This window comes from Sander vitreus, chromosome 8, assembly GCF_031162955.1.
Source record: "Sander vitreus isolate 19-12246 chromosome 8, sanVit1, whole genome shotgun sequence".
Classification (NCBI taxonomy): domain Eukaryota; kingdom Metazoa; phylum Chordata; class Actinopteri; order Perciformes; family Percidae; genus Sander; species Sander vitreus.
The window spans coordinates 8,958,604-8,980,874 of NC_135862.1; the positions used below are offsets into that span (position 1 = coordinate 8,958,604).

At 38.3% G+C, this 22,271-nt stretch overlaps 1 protein-coding gene across 1 annotated transcript; it reads left to right on the plus strand.

The window, feature by feature from the left end:
* The first annotated feature begins 2,845 nt into the window (after positions 1–2,845).
* Positions 2,846–21,987, plus strand: crabp1a (cellular retinoic acid binding protein 1a). The gene is made up of 4 exons (XM_078256676.1): positions 2,846–2,942; positions 6,721–6,899; positions 17,843–17,956; positions 21,676–21,987. Exons 1-4 carry the CDS (start codon positions 2,873–2,875, stop codon positions 21,724–21,726), a joined length of 414 nt encoding a protein of 137 aa, XP_078112802.1. The 5' UTR covers positions 2,846–2,872; the 3' UTR covers positions 21,727–21,987.
* The last annotated feature ends 284 nt before the right edge of the window (positions 21,988–22,271 follow it).

Sequence of the window (22,271 nt, forward strand, 5' to 3'; positions counted from 1 at the left end):
TATTTTCAGCCAAGTGATTTGTTTGTATGGGAAATCCTAATGGTGGGTAATGAACCTAATGTTATGGCATTAGCGACAGCATGCTGTAGGGAGTTCAGGACTTCTGTTGTCATTATCTTTGATATGACAAAGTGTTTTAAGAGCAGAACAACATAAAACATACACACATCTATCTATCTATCTATCTATCTATCTATCTATCTATCTATCTATCTATCTATCTATCTATCTATCTATCTATCTATCTATCTACTATTTATCTATCTATCTATTTATCTATATATCTATATATCTATCTATCTATCTATCAAATTGAGGTATTACAGCAGAGTGAAGAGAACATTTTTCTATTTTTGCCTCAAGAACAAAACTTCTTTTTGATTCATAACAAACAGTATGATCACATATATTTTTAGCTACATAGAGATTAAAATTAAGAAAACTGGTAGTCAGAAAAATTGTTTTATATTCAATGTTCCTTCGTGACTCTGCTCTGTTCGTTACGTCAGCACAGTTTGACACAAATATAAAATGAAATATAACTGCAAGTAGTCTTTAAAAATGCAGCTCCGTATGTTATCATCATTTTCCAGCCAAAAGGAGGAAAATTACGTGACAGTTTAGCCTGATTATGGGATTTGGCCTTGGCAGACTGTGTCAATGGAAATAAAAATGACTAATCCGCCCAAAAAGTAGAAACTTTTAAGCTGAAGTGTCTGTTTCTAAGAGGTTTTGAGTCATTAAAATCTGTTCTGTGGTAACAGGAAATTACATTTGTGAAATGTTTGGATTTAGTTAAATGTCTGACCATTAACAGATGTGTTTGGGTGTTGATATTTAGCATACGCCCCTGCATGCATACTTGATTTACCATATTCCTCTGATCTAATAATTGTCAACCTCCTCTCAAAATCATTTTGATAATATTCCCTTTCTGTCCAGTTCCCCTGTGGGTTTAGAAATGAGTAGAGGACAGCAAAGGTGAATTCAAAGAGATACAGAACTAGTGTATTGTCTTAAATTAGCTTCCTGCTCTTTAACAAGTCTGAAACACAAGCACATTTACTGTAGCTGTAAAATATGTATGCATACTCTGGATCTGTAAGCTGACATCTAGTTGTCACTGATAATGTAGTGTCTGGATAATGTTATACTGTCTTGACAAAATGTAATACATTCAAATTAACCATTTTTACATCAGCAATAGTTTCTTCTTTTTTTTAGTTACTGTATTTTGACAGGGACAGATCTCAATGACCATCAAAACAAAACAAAAAATGTAAATGAGTTAACAAAAAAAGGCTCATTTGTCCTGGCCAAATGTTAACAAGGTAGCCTAATTTAAGTACATGCCCTAGTATGAAGTGTACTTTACAGTAATAAAATGTAATAGAAGTTAATACAAGCTAAATTGCTTTCAGCAACCTGTACATAATACAACATAAGAGTTGTAACACTCACAATGCAACAGTAATAATAATACTGACCAATAATGTCACAACTCAAGTTATTGTTATTACAATATTACAAGATAAGATACTACACTGCTGACTACACTGCGCAAAAGCAATTCTAAAGCTCAGCAGAGTGAAAACTGATTTCACTTTACGTAATAATACAAACTGATGCATAATTAATACAATAAAATGCATGCATAATAAATACATGCAACTTTAAAGCCTGGGGGGGGGGGAATCAACAAGAAAACATCCAGATGATTCATTATCGGTTCAACAAATCATCTCTTTGGTTCGTGTTGCAGGATTGGTTTGAGGCTAATGTAATAGAAATGTTTTATTGTAATATTTTGCACTTGTTTAATCAACAATGTAAAACAAATTAGAGTAAAAGCCAGAAAACCCACAGAGAAGCTACAGATCTAACAGAAACACTTTGAACTAAGTTGGATCCCACTTTACACAATTATACATAATTAATATAATATAATACAATGCAATGTGTGTGTAATACATACTTCCCTTTAAATGTCTAAGAGGAAATAACAAGGAAACATCTAGATGATTCATTATTGGTGCAATAAGCAAACTCTTTGATCATTGTTTGTGATTCAGGGTTAGTATTGGGCTAATTTACTGCAGTAGAGTAGAGAAGTAGTAGACACAAGTAGTACTTTAAACAGTTTAAGTATAATATGGGAATTTAATATCTAAATAAGGTAGAGTTTAATTAGCTTGATGGATATATTTAGGTTTTATCTTAAATAAAAGCCAAACTTTATTCCCTGAACTACTAATTTTGAACAAAGCAACATAATGGTTTAATTTTGAAAAATAAAGCCTGTATCCTGAGCTTATTCTTCTTCTCCTTAAAAAAGGGCTTTTTCAAAGCAAAAATATGACAACAATAATGTAAGCCAAATCTTCATGTTTAAAAAAAATCTTAATAATCAAGTTGTTGACAAAGTAAAGCACTATTAATGTTCTTTTAAATAGTGAATATAGTCGTTTTGATCCCCAGAGCAAGCAGACACATCAGTCTCGCTCTACTTTATTAATGGGACAGAGCTTTCAGGGGGAGGGACCTCCTCTGACTCCCATTAAAGAACAGTAGCTATAAAGGAGCTAAAGACAAGATTGCTGCCAGCACACTGAGACACACAGACAAAGCAAGAGTGTGCGAAGAAAACCAAATATATATATATATATATATATATATATATATATATATATATAAAATAAAAAAAAACTTGGGTGTATTGAGAGGCTGAGCCCAGAGCAGAGGAGACAGGAACACAGGGAAGGAGAAGGAGGGTGGGAAAAAGTCAAAGAGAGAAAGAAGGAAGAGGAAAGAGAGAGGCATCAGAGCGTGGAACAGGTTCTTTCAGCAGCCCTCGGACTCAGCCTCAGCAGACATGCCTAACTTTGCCGGCACCTGGAAGATGAAGAGGAGTGAGAATTTTGATGAACTTCTCAAAGCCCTGGGTAAGCCCTCTCCTTGTCTCCTTTCTCTCCCCCCCTTCATAGCCAGCGCTACATCCCTGCATGAGGCTGACTATCCATCATGTCCATAGAAAAAAGGCTTTTCTTGTTCTTGGAGAATGGCATGCCTGACTTCCAACAACATGGTATTGTCCAGAGAAGCTCCCTGGGAAAAGAACGCAGAGATCTACGGGGAGATGTTGTTGAAGGGAAATCCCTCGGCTTTACAGGAGATATGAAACACTGGATGCTAAAATCCAGCCTAAACAGACGTGGTATTGTTACATGAAGAGAGGAGGGGGGCACACAACATTATTCATGTTAAGCATTTAAGTAGGGCATGCATTAGCAATGTCAGGGGAGCTCTCTGGAGCCCAGTGCTATTCTCTTGTGTCCTATCTTTTTTCATTCTTTTTCACCCATCCTTAACTGATGGTTGTGATGGTTTAGATTGGAACCAGTTTAACTGGGTCATTCAATTGTGTTGCAGCGTTTCGTCACGCCGGGACTGCTCAAACAGACAGGACACATCAAAAGGCTGTGTGTCTTTAGAATAATGTAGAACTCTTCAGGGATAAGCTGCTTCAACAACTCTACAGGAACTGTTGACACCAAATGGATTGATAGTCTAACTTTTTTAGACATGTTTCTGTTTTGTTTTTTAACACAATCTGTCAAAGTTAAGTTCAAAACAGTACCCTGTACCTTGTAAAGCTGAAACAATTGACAGTTTAGTTGTGTGTGCATCGCTGCAGCACTTAACACCACACATGGAACATGTCTTGAGTGTTTCAGTGCTATCTGCTTTGTGCTTTGGGGTTGCAATCACTCTTTACACACCCCTACCTGCTATAATACACTGTAATGTTTAAGCTGATGATATTCTACAGTATTTCTTGTTGACAAAAAAATCCAATGAAGAAAACAAAACCAACCATACATTTCTCTATTTACAAAAAAAAAGTACTGCCTTTGTAGCCATAGCCTGTCTTTAGATTCCTCTGTGCCATGAATCTTAATTTAATATAAAGGAGCCACTGTTGCATTGGGTGACATGTTTTCTCTTAATGATGAACCTGGGCACTGTAGTTTATTTTGAATTAATCCTAAATACACCGTCCTGTCGTGTATGCCAAATATAGAATTATCTACAGCTGAAAATGTCCACAGAAAATGCACCATTTACCCCTGTTTGAGTTTCATTGTCGAAAAATGAATGTACCTAGTTGTCTTAGGAAGTTACTTCATAATTTTTTTTAAATGAAAGTATATATTTGGGACCTGTAACAAAAGATTTACATCGTCAGTATTAGGTATGAATGGGCTTGGGGCTGAGTACTACAGACAAGAAAGAAAGAAAGTATTTAGAGACAGGCTAACATGTCTTTTCATGGGATTTGTTGACAATATGAAAAATATAGATTAATGTCAGTTAATCCACAGTTCTCTTTAAGACCCTACAATCATTGAGGAAGCTCTTAACGGCCATCATAAAACACATTACACAGTCCAAATAAGTCAACTGAAAATATAGTTCAGGTTTGATTCATTTTGATTTACAAAAGAATGCTAACCAAAAAAGAATCTCTTCTCATGTTTTGTTTTGACGCAAGGTTGATAAGGCAACTATCCCTCCAGTCGGAATTTTAAGTTGAATGAGAAATCAGTCACTCTCCGAGTTCAGCACCTCATCCATGTATGAGCACATTAAACCACATCTGCCGGAGCACATCACTCGTTCACTCTTAAATAAGGGCTCGGTCAATGGGGAGCTGCAGTGGGCAAGTTCTGTGGATTCCAGTGCTGCAGGGCCGCCACTTTCTATCAACATCTTCATAATTATGTGTTGACTCTGATGTTTCCCTACAGAAGGAGGGGTTCATTATATCCAGGGTACAGATAACAGAGTGAACACGCTGAGTGAACAGAGCTGTATGAGTTGATCAGACTCACAGTTTGCTAATTGAGAACAGGCGTGTGTCTGTATTTGATCAAAGAATGTAAAAATACTTTGGTATCAGCAGAAACCTTAGACACTCGGTTAGCAGTGTTTGAGGAAATGATCTTTACCTCTTTCTGTAAGAGCATACACTCCTTACTATTTGCTGCTTGTAATAATGGTGGTGGAGAAACTGAAGCTTATTGTCCATTTGCCATTTCTTTGGACACACATTACGCACAAAAATGTCTAATATTTGAAATGTAAGAGAAATTCAATGTCAGTTTTTTAGAAACGAGAAACTTGGCTCACTGATGCTCATACATACATATTTCATGCTATAAAAACATGCTGTGGTCCCTCAGATCATGGGTGGGGTCGAGTGTAAGCTGTCAAATTAACACGTTTTTATGCCTGGGTGGTGACCAAGAACCAAGAAACACCACAGTGGTTTTGTGTGAGGAGGATCTCTCAGAACTAATTAGGGAGGATTCTTTTTTTAATCCATGAAAACTTTGCAGAATTAAATACTTGATCTTGTCTGCAAAGACATTGGCTTTCAATAGGCTGTATTCAGTTATTTCCGTTGATAGGAGAGGCCAGTAAAATAAAAGATCCAGGACTTTGGCAGGACATAAAGCCAGATGGCCTTGCATAGTGCCAAAGTGTTGCCACAACCCCGGGCAGTACCACATCCAGGCTCACCACCCTTACAGCCACCAGACCAAAAGAAACAAGAGTTCAGTTTTTTTCTTCTGGACGTGGCTGAATAATCCATCACACAGATATAAGGGCAAAAATTCCACAGATTTCTCTCAGTTTTTAGACATAGTTGAGGTTTCTGTCAGAGCCACAGAGCATTTATTGTGTTTTTTACTATGAAACATCTACATTTCTGTCATTATTTCTTAAATTTAAGCTTGGAGATGTTACTGTTAACCATACAAGGAAATACAAGGAGACCAGGATTCAGCACTTGCCTCTGTATTTAAGGTCTAGAGTCTGATTGAAGTTGGCATGAGGGCCTGGAGAGGTATAAATCTGGGTGGGGTCGAGACTAAGGCAGAATAGAAAGGAACTGGAAGATGATTCGGTAAAAATGTTACCACCAACAGATATAAAAGAGGCATTATTTCTCTCTTTCTTCTTTTTGTGCTGATTTGTGTCTCACTTTCTTTATCAGACACACATGCCCATTTGATTTTCTTGTGGCAAAAACAAAAGAACAATATTCCCACGACCTAGATGCAGCCGCTTTCTCTTTTTCTCATTTTCTCATTTTCTCATTTTCTCTTGCATGTCTCAGCTTTTCTGTACCTAGCAGAGATCAACCTTTAACTGACTTTCTTCCTTTTTTCTACATCTGTCTCTCATGATTTAAGTTGATTTGATTTTATGGTGTATTAAGCTAATCTATAACTCTTGTTGACCTCTGTCTGTAACCAGTAAGAAGCACCTTTAATAGTGGCCTCTAATAATCATATAAATACTGTATTAGCTAATTAATCATGACGCCGCATTTCTGATAATGTGGTTAAATATCATAATGCATAATACTGTAATTAGGTATAATAACAATAATGTCTGCTTGGCTTATTTTACTACTAACTAGGTTCAGACAATTAGCAAAGCGCCAGAAAAGGCAGCATGTTGTAATTATTGAGTCATGAGTAACGATGATAATCAACATCCCTAAGAATATTTTTTAGTCATTTTGTTCTATGAGGCAGTGAATAATCCCACTAATGTCCCCTTTAATAACTAAATGACTATTGTTAAAACGGTAACACAGACCTCTGATTTCTCCCTCTTGTTGTTCTGGCCTGGGTTGTTCCTGGTCAGGCGTGAACACCATGCTGAGGAAGGTGGCTGTGGCGGCGGCCTCCAACCCCCACGTGGAGATCCGTCAGGATGGTGAGAAGTTCTACATCAAAACATCCACCAGTGTGCGCACCACTGAGATCAACTTCCACATCGGTGAAGAATTTGATGAGGAGACAGTGGATGGACGAAAGTGCAAGGTAAAATTCAGATATTTAAAATATGTCGCACTCATAGTGAATTGGTTAGATGTTCTAGTGTAGAATGGGAGTAACACTCACAGCTTCAAGGGCCGCACCTTTGTGTTTTAGTCCTTTAACACAAAGTTTTACATTTTCTCATTTATTTTTCCTGCAGTTCTAACAGCCATTGGTTTCCATTTCTTCTGTACAATATGATTTTTGACAGTGCAGTTTTAGACAGGAATCATGGTGGGCGGGGTGAGGTATGCGATGCAACAAAAGTTTCCATCCAGAATAGAACGAAGAATATTGTGGTTACACCCCACAATTTGCAACTTTGAGTTTCAAGATGCTGCTATTTATTGTACAGAAATGAATGGAAGCCAATGGCTGCCTGAAATGCATCTGCGTTTCTAAAACACAACAGTATTGTTTGCAAAATTGTCATCATGTGATGTTAAGTATAAGGAATTAAATGGGCTAAATCATGTATCAAATATGAAAAAATTTGTGTGTTAGCATATAGTTTTATTTATGGCATTGTGGGGACTCCACTCCCATGCGGGGACACATTTTAGAGTCCCCTAAAGGTGAACAGTTAAACTCTAGTGTTGGTTTATGATTGGGTTAAGTTTAGTTAAGTGTTGGGGTGAGGCGTGTGGTGGTTATGGTAAAAGTGAAGGTAAGTCTCCATGGCATGAATGTAAGTCAATGCAATGTCTTCCTAAATGACAAAAAACTAAACGGTTTGTTAGTGTGTGTCTATTGTATTAAACATGTTACAGGGACAAACATCTATTCACACATTCACCTCCTCGTCAAGAAAAAACAACAGTTCTATTTTGGGGGTTACGACTTAATTTTTGATTAGGATGAAGATTGTGGTTGGGGTTAAGATTGGGATAAAGGATGTAGTTGCTATAGTTAAAGTTAGAAGAGGCTTCCAGGGAAGTGATGTAGATCAATGCTATGTCTTCACAGTGACAAAAACAAGCCAATGTGTAATGTGGACAAGTACAGAAAAGGTTTGAATCAGTCAAAATCTCAGATTCTCTGCAGCACTGGTATTCACTATGGAATATAAACACAATAGTATATTCTTGGACATATATTGAGTAGTTTTCTTTCCTAAGAGCCACACATTTGTTTCACATCAACTTTTGGATGATGCCAAAATGATTAAATCCGTATTAACAAAGGGAACAGCCCTTTAATCCTAACATCTACAGATATATAATTGAATGAATCCTCTAAATGTTTACATCCTTTGTTATTCTCTGTGTGTTTGTATATGTGTATTAAAGGTCTTCAAATATATCTGTATGCTATTGTTGAAGAGGGTTAAATGAAAAATGAATACCTCCTTGCAGTTTCATCCATTGGTACCATCCTCACGTCTGTGCAGCTGGATTAAATGCAGCTTGAGTCGGGATGGATGAGAGTTTCTCTCTGAACCTCTTTAGGCCCTGAGGGGGATTTCTCACATCCTGATCGATAGTCAGAGCCACTACAAAGGTTTGGAAAGAAGGCAAATGTATTTTTATTTTTTTTATTTTTTCAGGAACATCAAGGTCTTCTAAATTCTTGGACCTCATGACAAATTCTGTAAAAATACTTGTAAAACTGTAAAACTGAAGTAGGAAAAAGTACTCTAGGCTTTGACATAAAGGCTGTGCTCTGTTACATGTAATAAGAGTAAACTGGTTTCTTATGAGACATGTGATATGATCTCAACACTGAGACGTGCACGTCATCTGTGCAGTAAATATGTAGGCTGTATAATTAGATAAAGTGAATGAGGCAGCTCGATTGTTCAGCCTGATAATGTGTAAACACATTACGATTGCATTCCCAAAGCTGACCTCCATCTGTGTATTTTAAATTAGTCAAAGCATAAAGGTCTTTTCTCTTATAATTGTCTGTCTTACTTCATCAAATTAATAGAATTAAACTCAATATGTTGGCCACCTCTTGATGTTACATACCGTATCTTGCAGACACAGTCAATTCATTTAAAAAAAATGTTAAAGACCTACCTTTTTAAGAAAGCTTTTAATCTTTAAATCTCCATAGTACTACATCGCCATAGAAACCCTCCCGATACACTTTTTTTACTGCTTTTCTGACGTTTTTAGCACTTTCCAGATGTTGTCTATTTTGTAAAATGTATTACTATGAAGCTAAATGTATTTTAATCTATTTCCTTTTTTTATGCCCTCTTAAACATGTAAGTTGTCCTTGTATATTTAGAAAGGTGTCCGCCAAATAAAATGTATTATTATTATTATTATTATTATTATTATTATTATTATTATTATTATCATTGCACTCATTGCACCTACACAATGAAGGAAGTCAGCGCTCCAGAGTTTAAGAATTTAGAGACCAGATGTCATGGCGAAAACACGCTGCCATTGAGTCACTTTAGGTAATGACATATTCCACATTAATGGTCAAGAGGCTGACATCTGTTTATCGCACAACCAGTGTCTGAGCTGGAGAGAGGAAGAGTATTGTTTTGTATCAGTGAGGACACAAAACAAGGAGGAACAACGTTAACATGTAATCCAGTGTTATCCTCTCACACACACAAACTGACAAAATGTGATAGGAGCCACAGAAATGTAGCAGTTCATTAACTGATAAATCAAAGTTATCTCATTATAGTCATGTATGTTCACTGTATGGCATATTAACGGAGTATTTGGCATGCAAACTTTGGATCAACAATCAAAACAGAAATACGTCAAAGGCAGTGGATCAATTTAACAGAAGAAGGTTTTTCAGGTGTGCTAGTTGTGATTACCGGGGTATTACAGTGTTATCAAAACTCATGAAACGCACGTTTAAGTGATTTTAAGATGTTTTTGAAATTGGATTTACCAAGAAAATGTAGTGATCAGTAATAAGAGATTATATTATCACAGTAAGGGATGGATTAGGGTCTTTTTATGATCCAGAATGTTATCATTTATAATTTATCATATACTCAATCATAATTCTCCAAGAATAGATACTATTTTTTAATAGCTGTAGAAATGTAATAGCTGTAGAAATTGTGGTACCAATTTGGGGTGACGCATAGTGTTTGAGGAGGCTGTAACATATGGAATTTAGGGGGGAACAGAACTGATCTAACGTGACAGACGAAAGGCAACTTTTTTGCTTGTCATACAGATGCAATTTTGGAGAGAAAAAAATTTATTTTTTCTTTGTGGGAATCCTGGAGCTGGTTGGGATTCAGTGTTTTGCCAAAGGACACATCTGCAGGACAGCTCAGTCTCTTCAATTAGCATGCCACCTTATCACCCATAGGTGCACATAACAATACCTCTGAGAAAAAGACGTTTGAAATGAGTGAGTGCCGTGTTGTAATATGCTCATCCATCGGTATGTACAAACTTTCCTTTAAGAACAGGGCTGTTGCAGTGTAGCAGAGGAGAGTTGCATAACACATGTTGATTGGGGAGTTGTTGTTAACAGTCACAGTAAAACTTGTCAAGTTTCTTTAACCACTGGATGAATTTGGGGTTTTATGGATGAGTCACATTCTTGAAAACACCAAAAAGCATTATCCTTAGCCTTGAGCGTGTCCGTACATTTTCATATCAGCATTCATGTTGATCTCTACAATTGCAGGGTTTTATTAAAACATCTTATATATACATTAAGAAGAAACAGTGTAAAAATAAACAGAAATATTAACATTAACAACAACTCTCCTAATGGGATCCTCAAATTTCACGTGGTGCATATAACATTTTACATTAAATATTTTACTCATAGAAGAACCATCACCCTAAAGCTGGAGGATGGACTTACTTTACAGATGATTATGGTCTGATATTTGAAAGCCCCATCTGCAAATGTATTGAATATATACTGTAAATGTAATATACATTGACTTATGTAATTGAAGAGTTTGAATAGAAAGTAAAAACATGTAGTGAGTGTAATTTTGAGCATTACAGCTCCTAATATTATTAAATCATCATCAAAAAACATCATGGTGGTTAGAGATGGAAACCACAATGCCCTTCTGGGTATGTGCAGTACAGAATTAATTAAGGGTGAATGTCTATATATTAACATGCAAAATTGCTTCACTTAATGCTTGTTTAATTTGCAAAACAACATTCAACAGCTACAATCTGAAATACATATTTTTTTCTTTTATTTTAATGTGTCAACTACGTGTTGCAGTCAGGGAGAGCAGACATGACCTATTTCTGATCCCAGGAGACTGTCTGTGCCCTGGGGCATGGTGGGTACTGGGCAGGGCTAGACGGCTCTGTGTGGCTTTTCACCACATTACACCTCAAGTCGAGTTGTCATCACACATTTGCCACATCCACTTGTTTGGGTTTGAGCATCAGCATTATAGAAGGTGTTAGGACAGTGACATGTTTTTCATTGTTTGGTCTCTGCAGCACACTGGAGATAAATGAATAAAAATAACTGTGAGGTTAAAGTGGCTTTAAGCTATCGTTCAAGTGTGACGTTGTTTGCATCCATATTGGGTAGATATTTTTATTCACCTCTAATTTTAGGACAGTATATAGTTTTTCATCTGTATACTCACAAATAATACACAACTTTGTCCTTCCAGAATATCCAAAATTGCTGAAATTATTTCAGCAAGTGGCTCTTGAGCTGAGTTTTAGTGTGCAGCAAACCCCTTGCTCATTTTAGATTCCAACTGATCATGTGTTTCACTGCTGAAGATCAGACTGAAGGCAAAAAGTACCCGAAAAAATAAAATAAAAGTGAAGACAGTTGCAGTACAAGAGTGGCAGAGCATTACTGAGGAAGACTCCAAGTTGCAAAATCTTCAACGACTAGCTAGACTTCAGCAAGACATAGAGGATATGCAAACAAATATTAAATATGACGAATTTAAAGCAGAACAGGATGAAAACACAACATTGACATCATCATCATATAAAGACCTTATGGCAGATGTGTTAGCAAACAATTGCCTTAACACATCCGGAAGACACAGAGCAACATGAGCATTCATTTGATGTTGTGTTGTCACATGATTAATGTAAGCTCAATATTGGTCTAGACCTACTCTATCTGTAAAGTGTCCTGCGATTACATCTGTTTATGATTTGACACTATAAATACAATTGAACTGAATTAAATATCCACTCTGCCATTAGCTGCTACCAACTCATGTGAAAATATCTGTTTATTTAGCTGCTAAATGCTCCACTATGTTCACCAGCTACTGTACAGTGGGTTTTAAGAGCTTTTTTCACGGGAAACAACTGCCAGACACAGTTAGTGGACTAGCTGATGAACATGGTGCAGCATTTAGCAGCTAGACAGATATTTCCCTCAGGAGTTGTTAGAGACTAGCCTAGAAATCTAGGCGCACCCTAGCGGCAGCAAATGTAATTTGCAGCTCGGCGGGTCTAGGCACTCTCCGTTGGCTTGCAAGCTGGAAAAACCAAACTCTAGTTAGGCCAATCACATCGTGTATAGAGTCGGTGGGCGGGCTTATGGCTGCTGCTGCTTGGAACAGCGGTCTTCTGGAAGACTTGGAGTTAAGCTTTTCTTTGAGAAAAGAACAAAGAACGGCATTGAAGTCATTCTTAAAAAAGGAAGATGTGTTCGGAGTTTTGCTGACCAGATATGGCAAAAGTTTAAAGCGCCCATATTATGCTCATTTTCAGGTTCATAATTGTATTTTAAGGTTGTACCAGAATAGGTTTACATGGTTTAATTTTCAAAAAACACCATATTTTTGTTGTACTGCACAGCTCTCTCTCTCTGCTGCAGCTCCTCTTTTCACCTGGTCTCTGTTTTAGCTACAGAGTAAGACCTCTTTTCTTCTTCTTCTTCTGTACTATCTTTGATTGCACTCGCACATGCGCAGTAGCTCAGATGTAGATCATGTCAGCTAGCTAGCTCCATAGACAGTAAAAGAAAGTTTCTCCAACTTCGGTCAGTTACAAGGCAGGATTAGCTGGGAGACTTCTAAATGAGGGCGCACATGTAAGTAGTTCTTTTGTAGATTATGGTGAACTTGTGTGTGTTGTAGCAGTGCAGTAAAAATATTGATTAGTGCAGCTTTAAGTTTATATTAACTTGTCCAATTACATTATGTCACCTGAAATTAGGTTGAACTAGCTACATTCGATCCACTGTTCATCTGATGTGGATGTAAACACCCTCATATTAAAGCTGAGAGCCAGAACTTTACCATAATAGTCCTAAAATCTTAATACTTTCTGACTGTACAATATATTTTGTCTATTTTTTTTTTACCAAGAAGAAATCAAGGAGGTGGCTCCAAGCAACAAGCACATTGTGCTCTTGTGTGGCAATCATACGCAAGAGTGAAGCTAAACCGGCTGGAGGCGGCGCCTACCGACACTGGCACATGTGCCAGAGGGGTGAGGTGGGCAGTGTGGGATGTTGGCGGACTCTCAGGTGGAGTTGTTGGCAGGAGAGCACTAAGTGGGTTTTGGCTGAGGTCGGCTACCCTTGTGGTTAAAGGGATTACACACTGATCTGTGCCTGGCGGAGAGCATAGGGCTGATTAACACCGCCACAAGGTTAAAAAGCTCCAGTTAATCTGTGCGAGTGCGGTGGGATCAGACGGCCTTTCAGGAGGAGACAGTGATAAGAGACTTCCTGCCAGTCTCAGAGACAACAGAGAAACAGACACCAGACGGGCGTTAGTGCAGAGTGGAAGTCATTACGATCTGATTATGTATCTGCTTTGATGGATGGAGGCATTGTTGCTGCCTTGTGCAGCTGAAGTTGAGTTTTGAGAAATAAGACGGCGTCTGTGATGGAGCAACAATTTCAGCCCAACTCATAAGCTTAATTTCCCAATGTACAATAAAACAAGTCACTTTTGGGCAGAAATACTAAGACAAATGGACTTTTTCAACCCAGTGGGTTGCCATAGAGACATCTGCCATGGGGAGAGGCAAAGGGAGCAGATGTTGTATACGTAAGGATTAGAAACAAAGCCGGTCGATAAAAATATTTGACTTAAGAAACAGATGTAGCATCCACTAAAGAGTATCACATACTAACACAAAGTACAAGGATAAGATGGCATATGTATTTCCAAATAATGGACTATTTACCACTGACAGGTGATCCTATGATGTGATGGGGAAGGTAATTGTGAAGCTCAGCAGCCTTGGAGAGGTTTGGGGTTGATGAATAAAGATGGAAATGTATTATCAGGACGGAGTGGCTAACACTCGAGCATGATTTATTTTCTTTTGACAGTTTGTCATTTAGCATGGAAGGGCAGGAACAGGCCTGCGGCGAATGACAGGCGAATGAAAAATCTGTTGAAAGAGAAGAGAGAGAGAATAAGGATTCCTTTGGATTGATTCTGATATGCAGCAGAGCAAAAAACTGAGTTCTGGATTCGCAGCTCCATTTGTAGAATCTGTGTCTCATTACACTTAAAGTTGAAACATTCTTTGTCATTCTGTCTGCTCCTCAGGTTGATTTGTAATTACTTTTTTCCTGTAAAACAAGACTGCAAAAATCACCAACTGTGGTTGAGACAAAAAAATGATATACTAAGACACATAAAAGAAGTGGGATGATTAATTAGGACCATAGCTTCTTATGAAAACCCATCATTCCAGAAGTTGGGACTTTTGGAATGATGGAGTTCTGTACTGTCAGATTGTCTTTGTTACACCCAGTCATAATTGGTTATTTTTGAAAGGCACTTCTGCATGTCTTCACCATTAAGATGTGGTATTTGTCACTTGGTAAAATATGAGTTGTTTGATAAAGAGCAACTCATTTGTTGTCCTAAGTGTAAGGCATAAGCTGCTGAGAGGGGGAAAAGTGATGAGCAAACCCTGACGTGAGAGAGATAATGTGATCAAACTGTGGGAAGAGATAAATCCAAGAGGGAGTGAGCGTGTTATTTGGGGCTCTGAAAGAAATGTAAAAATCCAGCATAAAAACTTTAAACCAAGCAGGAAATTAAATGTTTGTGTCTGATAAGGAATGTAAAGTCTGTGAGAGACTGAAGCAAAGCCAACGGCAGTAGATGTTCCGATAAGTAAAAAGCTACAGAAAAAACAGGACATGGTAAAAACAAATACAGGTTGAATTTGTCTTGGTCTCACATTTGTGAGCACAAGCTCTAGTGTGTTATTTAGAAGAGAAAGACCATGTGTGAGAATTTGTCTGCGACTTAATGTGCAACAGAGAGAATGAGAGAAAATCCATCCGACTCAGAGGCTGAGACTGATGCTATCGTTAAAATGGAGCCGTAGCTAATCAACTCTCTGGGTTCTGGCTTTATTAGGAGAAAAAAAATCAGAGGGAGAGCTGCAGAAAAGCCCTGCTGTTGTTCAGCTTGGCAAAGCCTGTGGACAGAAGCCCACAGGGATCCATGATGGCTTTCCCTACCTTTGATATGGTGATTAACATTTGCCTCTTAGAAACTGAGGCTGCTGCTCCATCCAACACTGGGCAGTGGTGCTTTATAAAATACATTATTTTTTATTTATTGTATTTTATTTATTTATTTATTTATTTTTTACAAATGGTTAAACACATTGTCTATGAGCAACACTACAAATAGACTATGCAAGAAAATGCTGGAAACACATGATAGGTTATTCATTATAGGCCTATCCCGATTTTAATTTTGTTGGATATATTAATGTTGTACTTGAGTTGAAGCAACAGCAGTTTTGATCAGTTCCAGGCTTTTGGAGCAGGATCACTAGCTTAAGATGCTATGTTGAAAAGGAAAATGCAGCTGGTTTTTTGGAGAGGAAAACAAATTTCAGCAGTGTGGGAAAACATAATCAGAGTCAGATAGGAACGCGAAGCCAACACATGAAAATGTGTATAGCAAGCTAATCTTTGGAATAAAGACTTTATTGGGAAATTTAACTCTAAAATAGCAGTTAAAGTAATAATTTGACGTTTTAGGAAATACACAAATTCACTTTCTTGCCGAGTTTGAGCTGAGAAGATTGACTCTCATATCTGTCTATTAAATATAAAGCTACAGCCAGGAGAGTTAGCATAGCTTAGCATAAAGATTGTAAAAAGGGGGGAAACAGCTAGCCTAGCTCTTTAAGTACAACTTTTGAGTTCACTGATTGATTCTTTTTTACACTTCAGTTTTGTACTGATTAAATAAACAATAACGTGAGAAACAGTGAGCTTCAGAGGTGCTGGAGGGTGGATTTTTATTTAACATTGGACAGAGCCATGCTAGCTGTTTCCCTGTTTCCAGTATATGTGCTAAGCTAAGATAACCGTCTTCTTGCCACTGCTGCTTTATATTTAATAGAGAGACATGAGAGTGGTATCAATCTTTCCATCTAACTTTTGGCAAGAAGATAATTGTAGTTCCCAAAATGTGTAATATATTCCTTTAAATATGAAGCTACAGCCAGAAAAGCTCGTTTAGCTTACCATAAAGATTGGAAACAGGGTGAAACAGCTAGCATAGCGTTGTCTAAGCATAACAATCTGCCTACCAGCAACTCTAAAGCTCACTAATTAATTTGTTTTAACACTTCGGCTTATGTATGGATTAAACAAACAAGATATAGCCTAATATTAACAGTATATTAATTAACAGTGAGCTTTAGAAGTGGAGGCAGGCAAAGTCAGGCAAGCTGTTTCACCCTGTTTTAAGACTTTATGCTAAGCTAAACTGTCTCCTGGATTCAGCTTCATATTTATTTGGAATCAGAGTGATATTAATGTCCTCATCTTACCCTCAGTAAAAAAGTAAATAAACATATTTTCCAAACTGTCAAACTGTTCCTCTAACAGAACAGCTTTTGTGTCAGTAGGTTATAGTTAAAGTAATGAAATATGATTGCAGTTAATGGACCCTAAGCTGACCAAAATGATAAATCCTCACCATTAACACAAATTAGCACCACAGGGTCAACTTGGTCCTGCTCTTTTATGAATTCTTAGCTTTCTGATAGGCAATTTGAGTCAGTTACTTCAGGAGCAATTAGTCCTGAAGTCAAAATCTGACTAATCCTGTTGAAGTCATTTGTTGAAGTCAATTAGCAGACGGAGACCAGGACTGTTGACCGACCAAAGGGCTAAGAGGATTTGATGTTTTTGTTTTAACTCACTAACAGGCTACTGATTTGTAATACTATATTACTTCATTCATTGAGGGCTTGCAATGGATGAATTAGCATGGGACAAAGTTGTTTTAAAGTAGGACATTGCACACATACATGATTGTTAAAAATCTCAAAACAAAACCATGAGCATTAATCTGCTGCTATAATGGCCTCCACTTGTATGGATGGGTTTTCTTTATAGACCTGGCTTTGTCTAAAATATCACTGTATGCTATAGCATTAAGTGGCAAAGCTTAAACCATGAAAAACAGCCCCAGACCAACAGTGATATAAACATGGACCCTTTATACATCTGATTGGATGAATGCATAACAACGCCTGTTTAGTATGGTTGAGGATACAGGAACCCTAACAGATGAACCTTTGTAATGTATAGAAGCAATTTGTTTCAATAGTGAAAAACGACAAAACGAGGCTAATTAGGAAGTGACAGATGTTCAGAGGTCCTTCAATATTTTTCAGCTCTGCTAACGCTTCGCCTCCGCAAAGCCAATGGGAGCTGCAGATTCAGGTGATAATTCTCAGTAGGTTCATCACTACGAGCAACCCCTTTCACATTGACATCATTTGATACTTTATCGTTATAAAAATGCCGATTGTAGCCACTTTAACTTCTCTCCGTGATGCAGTGGTGTAGAAGTGTACTCCTGGATGATGTGACACTACGCTTTGACATCCTGTTAGGTGCACTGGAGCACATTTCTGACCCCACCAATGAGCGATGCTGGCATAAAGTGACCCTTTAAAGGTTACGCCTTGCTAATGTGTTTCACCATCACTGACTGAAACCATCATACTGACCTTCCCACCTTGTTATCCCTCCCCCTGCAGAGCCTCGCCACCTGGGAGACGGAGAATAAGATGTACTGTAAGCAGACTCTGGTGGAAGGGGACGGCCCCAAAACCTACTGGACCCGAGAGCTGAACGGCGACGAGCTCATACTGGTGAGCGCAGGGCAATGAGTCATCATCTCACTGAAAGTCTCTTAATAAATTACTGCTTAGGAAAGAGGAAAAACTCTTTCTTTACAAAAGCTGTAAAGTTCAGGTGATTAATGAACTCTCATTTCAGGCTGAGGAAGAGAATAAATAAATAAATAAAGTGTTCACCCTAAAACGTTACTTAAGTACAGAGAGATTACGATCTGATGTGTAGCTAATCGGTATGGTTTGTCTGTTACGTGGCTTGTTCTCATGGAGACTCAGAAGACATCAGGTGCATTACGATGAGAAATAGTTAATGAAACGAGGCAGGGAGTGCATGAAGTCACCCGGGAGATTCATCCGTCAAGGAAATGAGAGAGGCCGTTTCCCAAGGAGCCGAGCTTTCATCCACCCCACGGAGAGATGTTGAAAGGAGAACAAGAGCAGCTGCTACGCTGACATTGCAGTAATACCCCCTGTATTTAGCTAGATTAATATGGGCAGATGTCAATGGGTCTAAAGCCCCTCGAACGATGTGCAGGGGAGCCGTCCAAAACCAATGAACGGGACGAACAGCTCTCAGGGACTCAACAGATTTCCTCTCTCAACGTTCAAAGCTCCCACGCTTTACTTTGTTGTTCCTTGAGTACTTGTAAGATGAATGTCCAAAAGGCAAAAGCCTGAAAAAGTAATCACAGGATGTTTGCGTATAGCTTTATATTAGAAGCAAATACCGGGAAGAAGCATATCTAGAATGGTTAAATTGCATCTCAATATTCCACTAGAAGCTCATCATAGTTCAGAGAAAAGCAAAAGATATTGAATCGTTTCTAATGTTTGGGTGATAAAAGCAGAATGTGTTACAGCGCCTGCCACTCTGGTGACACTTTGGCCCAGATGCCCTGGAGGAGCTGAAGCATTCGTGTACTAATGGAGATTCATCTGGCCGAGCTGCGACAGCATCTGTGTTGCTCTGCTCTTCTCACCTCAGTCCTCCCTGCTGTCACACCACCATACAACCTGCAGATAAACCACGTTTACAGTGCAGCTTGTAGAGTCCCAAATTTGACTTTTTCTATTCAGTACTAACAGCAAAAAGCTTCGCTGAGCCAAATTCTTACATCATGTAGTCAAGTTGCGGGTAAATGATTTGAAATTGATTCTCAGTGCATGCAGCTTGTATATGTTGCCATGGCAACACTGACAAGTAAATCTCATCAACATTCACCTGAGCCAGCTGGCCTAGTTTTGGTGCCACAGCAGCCTGATAGTGTTGGTGGAAGCGTGAAGGATAATAAGAAACCACTGTGTAAAGAGAGTGAAATAACCATTCTCTTTCCTTCACCTAAACATAACCATATATGTGTGCTGTAATTGCTATAACTACATTAGTTTTTTTGGCAAAAAAACAACTGAAATATCTTGCCAGTGAACATTTTACATGTTCAGTATCGACATTTTTGTAACTTATTTCTTCTTTATGTTAATAGAAAAGGTAATCCGGCCGGCATTACGTGCCGCTATTATGGTTGAACATAAACGTAGTCAGCAAGGAGGACACTGCTGGTAAAATGATCTCTCCTTATTAAACACACATACATTACATCTTAAATCAACAATACCAAATGCTACAAAACCTAACAAGACAGCTGGGGGGGGGGTGAAGGGAGCTTCAGTAGAGCAATGATAAGTCTCATGCGCTACATCTGTTTGAATGTGATTGGATGCCACTAGTCAGACTGTAGCCAAGGAGCTGATGGATGAGCTACTAAATTACATACCTTCATGTGTAATTATGAAATCGTATTCTGCTAGATGTTCGAAATAACCAAATCAACCAATTATCTTGACATCAGTGAGGAAATTTGTTGAAGAAGTCCCGCACACTGTCCACTGAGGTGTGCAAAAGCGCTTTTGAATCAGTAAGGAAATGACATCACAGCATAGCTAAAAATACCTGCTCATAAACTTTCATTCCAATTAGAGTAAAAAACGTTTTAAATGCATCAGTATTTGACGCTGATTAAACAAATACTGGAAGATTTTAAACCTCTCTACTGAAAAAGAGAGATGAGTCATCTTTGCACCTAGACAACCTATTTTATTTGGGACAAGCAATTGGAAAGACCAAAACAAACACTGTATGAATCTGAATCATATCTATCTGTTTCCAAAAAAGCCTCCAGACACAGAGACAAACCCAACAATGGTAGAGCTTTAGCTCAAAAGGAGGACTAGCGATCATAAAGCAATGGTCTGATTGTCTGTGGCAGTTCACACTGTAAGTGGGGCACATTTCCATATGATTTGCATGATCCATTTAATTGGTTTAGTCTGAAAACACTTTAAGGGAAAAGTCGCGTGGATTTTCTCCGGCTACATAATCCTGAAATAAAACGAAAAGATTACGGCACATCAGAGGATTGGACTCAATCACTTCACGCCTGTGCATTCAAGGGACCCATACTTAAGTTATTTAGCAGTTTCTTTTGGTTTCATCATCAACAGTTTGCAGTATGACCTATATTGATGCCATAATTGGGACTGTGATGTTCTTCCACACAGTCACAAGCATCATTGGTTAATAAGATTTCCTTGACATTTTGAGACTGCAAACAATATGGTATCTGTCATAACCCAACAATCTAGCATTCTTTCATTTCAAAATTTAATGCAAAGACTACTTTTAAAAGCTTTTTTAAGGGAAAACAAAAAAGAGCAGAGACTCCTTGGGTCCAGTTCGTACGACATGTCATTCAGGCCACGATGCACACAAACAGCCACACACACACGCCTCCTGAATCTCTCTTCAAAGTCTTTTTTTGCGTGTCATTGTAGTGATAATTGTGTGCATGATAATTAGTACAAATTAGGATAAGGGCGCACACTTGGACAGTGACAGAGGTAGCTAAAATGTAAAATTAAAAAAGAGACCTTGAGAGAAAATCCTGCCTTTTCACACCAATCATTGCGTGAGGTGGGCTTGGTGGTCGAATCATTGGCTTTGGATGTTGCCCCACCGATATATGTGGGCACACCAAATTCCTATCGACTGCACTGTTGAAATGGCTAATAAAATTAAACTTGATTCAGGTGTGACAAAGGTGTGGGGGCAGGGGTGTCGGACTAAAATCAGCAATCATCGCAGTCTCTTGCATTGTGTTAAAACAATGCAAAGGGCTGCATTGGTAGGGGTGTGTGTTGTTTTAGGTACTGGTGAGACATGAAATACAACCCAGAAAGTCCAGTTTGAGTAAAATATCTGTGAATTTGAAGGCTTTTCAGATGCCAAAACGCTGCACAGAGGTTTATAATACTCAGACACAGGATTTTACAACTCTGGAAAGTTAACACAAGGAAAATTGTTTCATGTTTTGTTGCAACGATCGTGTAGAAATACGGATTTTACATTACAAAGTAATATACCATGTGCGCTTGCATGTATTTGATTGGCAAATTGAACCTGGTTAAACTTCTTGAGCTGGAGCCCCCATTCGTTGGCTTCCCTGCTGCATCGGTAGCCTGGTCCCATTCAAATGCATGAGAGGGTTTGTGTTTTTTGATGCAGGGCTAGTGCTCGGATCATCCAAAAAGTACTTGAAGCATATTGAGGCCTCAGAGGCTGACTGTCACAGGTGCAAACAGGTTTAAAATGTGAAGCTAATTTAGCATTTGTTTTGCCAGCTGACCCTAAGGGCTACTCAGTCTAATATGCAGAATTATATTTTTGTTTCCTCCAGACTTTTGCGGCAGATGACGTAGTGTGCACACGGATTTACGTCCGGGAATGAAGCTCTGCAACCTTCATCAGGACAAGACAGAAACCCAGTTGGACCACAACAACTCATTTAAACCCAACAACACTCTGTCATGCTAACATGCTAACGTATTTGCAAAGTATCCCGTGTAATCTTTCTGCATCAGTCTGCATAGTATCCACAAACAATAGCGATGTCTCTGTAATCTGGTTATTTGTAGTGAGTATTGTGTCTGCAGTACAGTAGCTGGATATCTCAGTGTCCATATCTGCAACCCTGGTGTCATCCGTGTACGTAGGATTTAGTCATCAGTTGCATTGATTAAGTATTCATGTTCAATGACAGTAAACAATAAAAGAATGGAACAAACCATAGCAGAGCCTCTTTTTTAAATTATTGAAGCCAAATAAACTTGATGAACACATTTGCTTTGTCATAAAACGTGCAAAGCCATTTTTTTTTTTTATTGGAATCTGTGTTACTTACATCAGCTTGCAGTCTTCTTAATTGCCTCCTTTTGTTGGCCATATTTCTTGACACACTAATGCCACCAACTGTCATTGCTCCATGGCACCGCT

Bases quoted from the DNA above. Each gene is read 5' to 3' on its own strand.
- crabp1a (XM_078256676.1), top strand. From the start codon at position 2,873: ATGCCTAACTTTGCCGGCACCTGGAAGATGAAGAGGAGTGAGAATTTT. The intron at 2,943-6,720 runs GTAAGCCCTCTC...GTTCCTGGTCAG, and splicing joins TGAACTTCTCAAAGCCCTGG to GCGTGAACACCATGCTGAGG. The intron at 17,957-21,675 runs GTGAGCGCAGGG...TGTTTCCTCCAG, and splicing joins ACGGCGACGAGCTCATACTG to ACTTTTGCGGCAGATGACGT.